At 38.4% G+C, this 9053-nt stretch overlaps 1 protein-coding gene and 1 long non-coding RNA gene across 3 annotated transcripts in view; both read right to left on the reverse strand.

Annotated features, from left to right (window-relative positions):
* Nucleotides 1-333: 333 nt before the first annotated feature.
* On the reverse strand, nt 334-3480 carry LOC111455171. The gene is made up of 4 exons (XR_002712547.1): nt 3212-3480; nt 2343-2477; nt 1022-1718; nt 334-759 (listed from the first exon to the last, which is right to left on the reverse strand). It is a non-coding gene; the product is annotated as an uncharacterized LOC111455171 (long non-coding RNA).
* A 2965-nt stretch (nt 3481-6445) lies between these two features.
* LOC111455169 (14-3-3-like protein D) overlaps nt 6446-9053 on the reverse strand; it is a 3720-nt gene continuing 1112 nt past the window's right edge. The window contains exons 2-8 of one of the 2 annotated variants that reach the window (XM_023096730.1): nt 8934-8956; nt 8485-8791; nt 8325-8412; nt 7622-7731; nt 7375-7523; nt 6931-6986; nt 6446-6850 (exon numbers count right to left, since the gene is read on the reverse strand). In XM_023096730.1, coding sequence (XP_022952498.1) covers nt 6848-6850; nt 6931-6986; nt 7375-7523; nt 7622-7731; nt 8325-8412; nt 8485-8789 — 711 coding nt within the window. In that variant the 5' untranslated portion in view covers nt 8790-8791; nt 8934-8956 and the 3' untranslated portion in view covers nt 6446-6847. The remainder of the gene's footprint in view (nt 6851-6930; nt 6987-7374; nt 7524-7621; nt 7732-8324; nt 8413-8484; nt 8792-8933; nt 8957-9053) is intronic. The other variant, XM_023096729.1, reaches the window with a different exon arrangement.

Here is a 9053-nt window from a genome sequence, read left to right on the forward strand (position 1 = left end):
CTTTGTTTTTTGATCTTCTTGGTTAAACAACCTGTCCTGTGTGCACTGAAATATCTCTGTACTTTGTACAATGCTCTACTGGTGTAATGTTATGGTGTACTTGTTGACCAATGCCTCAGCTTTTTCACCACAATGCATTATTTTGCTTTTCTCATTTCACAACTTTACCAAAAGTGATGCCTCCACACAGGGTAGTCTAGGAGTGGGTATTACAAAAATGACTGATTTTGGTGAAAAAAAACATAGCTGGGTGGGTGTGTTTGCCTTTGGATATTCACCACCATCATTTGTCCTGGGTCTGTTTTTTGGTGCATTGTTTTTAATCTTGTCCGTTCATAAACGTTTCAAATGTGACTTGGAGTATAAATCCATAAGAATGCTTGACCAAAATTGGGTGGAACAGTGTGGCGGTGATTCAAACAGTGTAAAGCTACCACACTCATTCAAGATCTCAAGTTCCATCCAAATTTCAAGATGAGATGGGAAGAGTCTAAAACCATCACTAGCTTATGATTCAAATTGTTTAGAATCAAACTTAACCGTGCACTCATAGAGACTACTTTACGACGACGGATGATTTGCTCGTAGGGGGGTTATTGCACAAGGCCGGGTTAGACGCAGTAGAGCGACGACTCGAGAGTGGATTCCCCATCGACAAGGGGACAGGAGTGGTTATGGGGGCGGGCACGAGCAATCTGATGTCCGAGCCAAGCCAATTGGTGAGGCGACGACAGCTGAACTCTAGCTTTCGCTCTCACCCTAAACGAATGAATTGATGGAGAGGAAGTAGCTCGGGAGTAAGTGGGTGTAATACAAGGGATGTAGTAAAATATTTAAGTAAGGTTAAGAGTAATATTTGTCATGATGTGTGTGTGGGACATGGAGAAATGGAATCAGGATTATGGGCCCCTAATGGGCTGGGCCATGGGCCATGGGCCATGGGCCTTGTGCTTTGCACGTAGGGCATGTGTTTTGTGGTGAAATGACAGGTAATTGAAAGGAGGGCTGGGTTTGGGCATACCCCATCTGCTGCCACTGCAAAATGTTGGTGAAAGGGAAGGTGGGGGGATGGTACTGCTTTGTCCTCTATTGAAATGTAAGCTGCTCTCCCAGCACCATGATGTCGTTTTGATCTTCTTTTGTTCATGGAAACTGCTGGAATTGGTTGTCTGTCACTCACCGACTTCACTTGCCTCCCTTCATCTCCATCATTGTCCTTTTCCTACTATGACTTCACTTCATAAAATAAATCATAATAATTTTCATGCAAATAAAATATAATATTTCAAAATTTATAAAGCAGAGTGCTAGGAGTGATAATTTAGGTAGATTGATGTGTGGGAGGGCTGAAACGACGTCGTTTTAATCTGTCTGTTCGGGGAAAACGCTGCAGAGTTGGCTGGCCATCACTGGACTTGACTAGAGTGTTCATGTTCACGCACCCCAGAATCCAGAGTTGTTGTAATAACATATATCTAAACTTAGAACTCACCATGAAGGCAAAAGCACAGTAAAAAACATTGCAAACAAAGAAGTGTTTATATACTACTGGTTGGTCGATGCCGATGCCGATCAAATAACACGGTTGTGTCACTCATTGTTTAGGGCTTTGTTCTATTCTTTACCTTGCTATTCAGTCTGCAGATGTAGCTAATAAGCATGAGTTGCATCTGCTGCTCAAATATTTTGCTATCACATTCGTCCACTGACCAAAGTTTCTGCCCAAAGCGAGAAAAAACTTTTGAATATTGTTTAATTATGAATGGGATGTGACAAGCTCGATATTGTCCACTTTGGCTTGTTACGTATCGTTGTCAGCCTTACGGTTTTAAAACGCGTATGTTAGGGAGAGTTTTCCACACTCTTATAAAGAATGTTTTGTTGCTCTCTCCAACTGATGTGAGATCTCATAATCCCTCACTTGGGAGCTAGTGTCCCCACTAGCACAATGCCTGGTGTCTGACTCTAATTCAATTTGTAACAGTTCAAGCCTACCACTAGGAGATATGATCTGCTTTGGCCCATTACGTATCGCCGTCAGCCTCATGGTTTTAAAATGCGTCTACTATGGAGAGGGTCTAGCCTTACTCTGACCAATGTCACGCTTGTAATAGCCAAAGCCTACCGATAGCAGCTATTGTCCACTTTGGCCCATTTCGTATTGCCATCACCTTACGGTTTTAAAATGCGTCTACTAGAGAGAGGTTTTCACACTCTTAAAAGACATGTTTCATTTCCCCTTCAACCGACGTGGGATCTCACAAACCCAATCTCACAAACTCAACCCTGGAATCAACTCAAAATAATATAAATTTCAAATACATGAAAGAGTGCAAAGGTACCTAAATCCTTCTCTTTTTTGTGCAGGAACTGCAATTCCATCCTATGTTAACCACAACCTTGATGATCTAAGCCGTACCAATTCCAGCCCAATTGAAGAACGTTCCAAAAGCTTAGTCAGGCAATGATGCCATCCTCTGAAACCATGCATTAAACTCATCATGAACCACAACATTGTGAAAAGCCAAACCAACACATGAACTTTTCAGATCCCATAGTTAAACCAAGCAATTTAGTGAGCAGATTTCACATGCAATTTTTTTTAGAAAGCCCAGTAGCTTTGAAAAGCAGTATAAACTCAGTCAGAAAATGATATCTAGACTTGAATTATGGCCACCATTCTATTTCAAGGTGGACCAAATTACAGCCGTGAAGCTGCGCATTGGAAGTAGAGTATCGAAGATTGAAACTTGAATGGGTGTCAAACAGATTGTCCATAATCATAAATCATTAAACTATGCATTTGTAAGTTTGCTGGCTATATGTTCTTCATTATGTAAGCTACATAAGGCCTTGGTAGGAAGCTATTCTATTCTCTCTCATTTTGAGACATTTCCCTCATTTTTCATGGATTTGGTTTAATCCATCAACAAACGATTTAGTCGTTTCCATTTCCTTCAGCGTTTGGGTTTAAAGATTTCGATAATCCACAAGACAATCTTGTTCCTAACTTACGTTGGTATCATTAAATCTGTATGGCTTTGATTTCACAATGCAATATTGAACATAAAGTTCCTTTCACTTCCATTTCCACATGATCAGAAGTAAGGTTTTAGTATGCACCAAGTTTATGTCATGAAAAGATGGAATGAGACAGAATCTTATCTTCATCAAGATGGTTTATGCAAAAACAAAACAAGAAAAGCCTTACAGATAAGAAGCAGGTTTCCCTTTAACAACCTGGTCACTACCAAGAATCACAGCAAACCAGTCCTTTCAACATGCATACAAGAACATACATCATGCAGTTACGAAACCAAAATGGGGACAGTATGAACAGGCCAACGTTGCACATGGTACTAGACCAATAGTAGGATGATATGTAACGAGAGAACAATAATTACTAAATAAAGACAAACGCCATAAAAGTAAGGAAGCCAAAGAAAACTGTAACAGTCCAAGCCCGCCAACAGATATTGTCCGCTTTGGCTTGTTACATATTGTCATCAGCCTCATAGTTTTTAAAACACGTCTATTAGGGAGAGGTTTCCACACTCTTATAAGGAATGTTTCATTCCCCCCTCCAACCAATGTGAGATCTCACAATCCACCCCTTTGTGGCCTAGCGTCCTTGTTGGCATACCACCCGACGACTAGCTCTAGTACCATTTGTAATAGTCCAAGCCCACCACTAGTATATATGAACCTCTCCCTAGCAGACGTGTTTTAAAACCATGAGACTGACGGTGATACGTAACGAGCCAAAACGGACAATATCTACTAGTAGTAGGCTTGAGCAATTACAAATGGTATTTGAGATAGACACCGGGCGGTGTGCTAGCAAAGACACTGAGCCTTGAAGGGGGGTGGACACAGGGCGGTGTGCTAGCAAAGACGCTGGGACCCAAAGGGGGTAAGGATTGTGAGATCCCATATCGGTTGGAGAGGGGAATGAAGTATTGTTTATAAAGATGTGGAAACATCTCCATAGTACACGCGTTTTAAAAACCTTGAGAGAAAGCTCGAAAGAAAAAGCCCAAAGAGGACAATATCTTATAGTGGTGGGCTTAGGCCGTTACACAAATAACTAACGCCAATCCCACTAGTGTACACAGCGAAGATTGTTCACTCCAACGACCAATAGGGACTCAGAAAAACCTGTATTACTTCCTAAATTCTTCCATATAAAAATGAGTTACAATAGCAGAAGACTGAAGAAAGCTGTCAGACATGCAATTACAGGGAAAAGAAGGAAAACAACATTAGCTATAACAGGTCAAACTGAGCATGATCTGTTCAGCACATCATAGATAACCTGAAAAGAAAAGAAAAGAAGAAAACTAATAACATTTATTATATATACATGTGGTTTTCTGAAAAGCAATCAGGAGAATATGACCCTACAATGTGGGGGGAGTTTAATCATACGGTATGATTGAAAAAGGAGGACAAAGGAGTATGCTAAACCCCACACAAAGCATCAGAAAAGGACCCATCACATGCATTCATCCTTTGGCTGTGTTTGGTGGATTTGCATGTCCTTATCAGCCGAACCTCCTCACTTAATACCCAGAAAAATTTAAATTCGAAAGGGATCCATTATCCATTGCAGCACAGTACTACCTTCATCAAATATTAACATAAAAACATCTAACCTTTTTGATCTTCAAGAAAACCATACCCTGGCAAAGTTGAGCCTAGCTGATCCCCCTGTGCCGCTTTGTTTTTTCCTGCAATATAAGAATGTTACGGCAAAATTTCTTAAAAATTAAAGGCCATAATCCGTAACAACTGCAACTGCAGCTGCAGATTCTTTCTAGGTCATGCCCAATTTCTACTCCTCTTCCCTCTTCTTGTCCCAAACTTTTCAATATTTTGCCAAAAAGAATAGCATTCAATACATCCTTTGTCGCCCTCGCACATAATACAGCAGTGTAGCTGCGTTCTCATACAACTAAAACGAGAAATTACAGATCAGAACTCTACTAAATTCAGACTGAAAGAAACCGAGTCTATCAGAGCACGAAATAGATTAGTGAACAAGCAAGCATTGAAATGAGAAGCGTAACGCTGTTATAAAGCTTGAAATCAAATCAGAATTCGACGAATAGAGCAAGGGATTCGAAACAGATTGAATTTGACAGTTCGAAATCTGATTTGTTTCCGCTTTGCTCTGTTCTTCGTGGAGATTGAACAACGAGAAACGACGAAAATGGCGGGTTTTAACCATTGTTTTGGGTGCCTACAATGCTTAATGTAAGCCAACTGCAAGATGCTGGTTCGATTTGAATCAATCTGCTTACCAATTTCTGCTCTCTCGAACTTTAAGCATCATTCGATATTCATATTTGCATCATTCGGATTTTTACTGTTCTTTTTTTCAAAATATTACGTTTTGTCTTTTAGTGTCGAGTTTGGTTTCCTTTCAATTTGCCAACCGCCAACTAAACATGTCTTCGAGTCAAGATATTACACTTTCACCTTTAAATCTAAGCTTTTAATTAATTAATTTAAATTTAAATCAAATTCTAAAAACAAAAACAAGTATTCAAAACTTCATTTAATTTTCGTTTGACAAAAGTAAAAAATAAAGTTCAAACTTTAGAAGATAAAAAAATGCTTTTAAAAAACCCTAAAAAATTATAAAAAAAAAAAATAATTGAAATCTAATTCTAAAACTAAATTTCATAATACAAACACTTCCACCAAATCAAATTTAAGAAGATAGTAACTATTAAAATACATATATTTAAAATCAAGTCTCTAACAAATTCAAAATTATCTTTAAATTCAACTAAACTCAACTTCTGAAAATTGAAAATAATTAAAAAAAAACTCATCACTAAATTTAAATAGATGCAAACCACAAACTTCAAAAACTAAATTTGTAATATAAATTCACAAAAATGAAAAAAACGAGGTAAAAGGATTCATCAAATAGGATGTGGTGGTGTTACTTCGAACCAAAATCTAATGACATGAAGTGAAATGGAAAGCATAAAGGAATAATTCCAATGTAAATGGGCCAATGCAACAAGGTGGGAGGCACCTTAGAAACATAGTCACATCAATCAAATAGTGACCTCCACATGCTGTACAGTACAGAATGTTCTAAAGCATTTCTTACATTCCTGTTCACATAATGACACACACCATGCATTTATAATGCCAGTTTCCACTCAACTTCAAAAAACTTGAATTTGATTACAAAAAGAGGGAAATGCTTAGAACCTATGGAAAACCAACCAGTAAAACTGACTATATTCTAATTTATTCACCTCTACAATTACTCAAAACAACTTGTTAATTAAAATAAGATGAAGAATAGGATCACCTTTCAGCATTCCTCGATCTGCAAAGTAGTGTCCTAGTGTCCTGTACTCACATTATATTTCGTCAGGAGAGAGAGAGAGAGAGAGAGAGAGAGAGAGAAGCTGTGAGTAAGTAAGAGCATGAGGAAGGTAGGAAAGATATATTTATAAGATTTGACACAGAACATATATATAATGCTTCAACAGAAAGGCTCCATTTGGGCAATGCCATTTTTCATCTAAACAGGATGGATAAACATTCAAGTCGATCCCCCTACAACCTATCGAGACCATATCCACTGAGAAGGGAAAGCTTGTGCGAATGCAAGATTATAGACCAAACAAGTGTCCAGACATCAAACTCAAAAATAAAACCACACCATAATGGGCATCAGAAAAGGGGGAGGGGGGGAAAGGAGAAGAACAAAGGGAAGATAATAAAAGGAACCCTCCTTATGCTAAACACCAAGAGCAATTATCGAGTCACATCCATCATCTCCAGAGTAGTGATTCTGCCACTTATGATGCTATCCGCTTCACTGCAGCAAATGAAGAATGGTTAGGCATAATTAATTCAAACATGACTGGACTAACTGCAACCAAGGATTGAGCAACTCACCTCGGCATCGTCACCACCAGAAATCTTGGCAGTTCCATTGATCTTTTGGGCATCATCTGTAGCAATGAGTAGTGCACGTTAAAACACAGAAAAACAAATGACCAAGTCATTGCTATTTGCCATCATCCCTAGACAGAGTATGGAGAAGGAGAAATTCATTCTAAATGAAGGGCATCCTGGATTTCAACTTTCAAGCAAATATACTAAACCCAATTTGTCCGTATCTTAAGCTGGTCCATGTACAACAGCTGTCTTTAGCAACTCAATCCCATCATCATCTGAATGCTTATGATATCCTCAGTTCTTTTTTTACACTCACTCTCTTAAACAACCCCAACAGAGAACTCTCGCCAGAAGAATAGTTAGCTTAAATGACACCCCCCCAAACAAAAAGAGTCCAAAAATGCATATAGGCTAAGTCCAGTTAAAGATTTTCACCATTACCTCCATCCTCTGGGATGTCAGAAGTCCATAATGTAAGGTTGTCCCTAAGAAGCTGCATGATCAAGGTGCTATCTTTGTATGACTCCTCGTTAAGGGTGTCAAGTTCGGAGATGGCTTCATCAAAAGCTTGCTTTGCAAGGTGGCAGGCCCTAAACAACAAAAAGCACAATGTAACCATGAATGTCAACAAAGCTCCGAAGAGGACAACACTCTGCTAGATTTACTGACCATATTACATTAATCATACCTTTCGGGTGAATTCAGGATTTCATAATAGAAGACTGAGAAATTTAATGCCAAACCCAAACGGATAGGATGTGTGGGGGGTAATTCAGATTCGGCTGAGCTGGTTGCAGCCTGTAACAAACAAGATAAAGCAAAACAAATGTAAAGGCTAGGAAATGTATAGATAGAAGAGAGAGTACAGTTAACAATATTGCTTCTCAAATAAAATGTTTGACCTACGGGTTCCCAGTAATCCAATCAAAAACTTTCTGGCAAATCTCTTCCTGTAAATCTTATTTTGAACAAGTATTACCCCAGAAAAGAAAAGATTCGTAGTTTGATGATCAGAAACGGGAAAGTAGTACCACAAGCAAAAGCAAATCCTAATTTAATTGTCCTCTCAAAGGAACAAATGCACGTAATTTTCTCAACTATCATCCAGACAACTGCTGGAAGAATGTAAATAGTCGTAATCCCAAAAAAATGAACGTGCATGTATTTATATGATAAACCAGACACATACCAAACATTTCAGCAAAATACAAAACTTGTCCAGTATAGTATAAGCGGCAATACAAACAATCAACATAATTTAGAAACAGAGAGACAGAGAAAGTCAAGTATGATCAAAATTTAATAAATGAAGAAGAAAACAGCAAGACAAAGAGTAGAGGAATAGAAGCTCGTGATTCATATGAAAAGAAAGGGGAAAAGTAAATGCCCACCTCATATGCCTTCATCGATTGATCAGCTGCTTCTTTCTTCTCATTACCAGATTTAAATTCTGCAAGGTAACGATAATAGTCTCCTTTCCTGCAATGAAGGATGATTAAATTTCAACAGTGTCAAGTAGTCATGCACCAAACCATCAAAGCATATACTCACATCTTATAGTAGAACACTGTTGATTCCCCAGCTGAAGCCAATGGAATTAGGTGCTCGTCAATCACTGTCATGATATCATCACAAATACCAGAGAGCTCTGTTTCAACCTTTTGTCTGTATTCCTTGATGCGTTTAGCATTTGCTTCATTTCCTTTAGCTTCTTCTTTCTGCTCTATTGATGATAAGATCCTCCATGAGGCTCTCCGTGCACCAACCACATTCTTGTATCCAACAGAAAGTAAGTTTCTTTCCTCAACTGTCAATTCAACCTCAAGCTTTGCAACATTCTTCATTGCTTCCACCATTTCTATTAAACAAAAATGGATGAAAAAAACGCAAGTTAAAATCAGAATCATCATCTATCATCCAAAACCAACCACAATCAGAGATTTGCCGTCGGGACAAGCAAAGACAGAACAGGCAGAAACTTCAATCTGCTTTGAGCTTACAGATAAAACGATGTCCAAGTTTTCTGTGTAAGTAAGAGTTAATAATTAGCTACCAAGCTAAGGAATAGATCAAAACACTTGCAAAAAAAAAAAAAAAAAAAAAAAAAAAAAAAAAAAAAA

This window comes from Cucurbita moschata, unplaced genomic scaffold, assembly GCF_002738365.1.
Source record: "Cucurbita moschata cultivar Rifu unplaced genomic scaffold, Cmos_1.0 Cmo_Scf00017, whole genome shotgun sequence".
Taxonomy (NCBI): domain Eukaryota; kingdom Viridiplantae; phylum Streptophyta; class Magnoliopsida; order Cucurbitales; family Cucurbitaceae; genus Cucurbita; species Cucurbita moschata.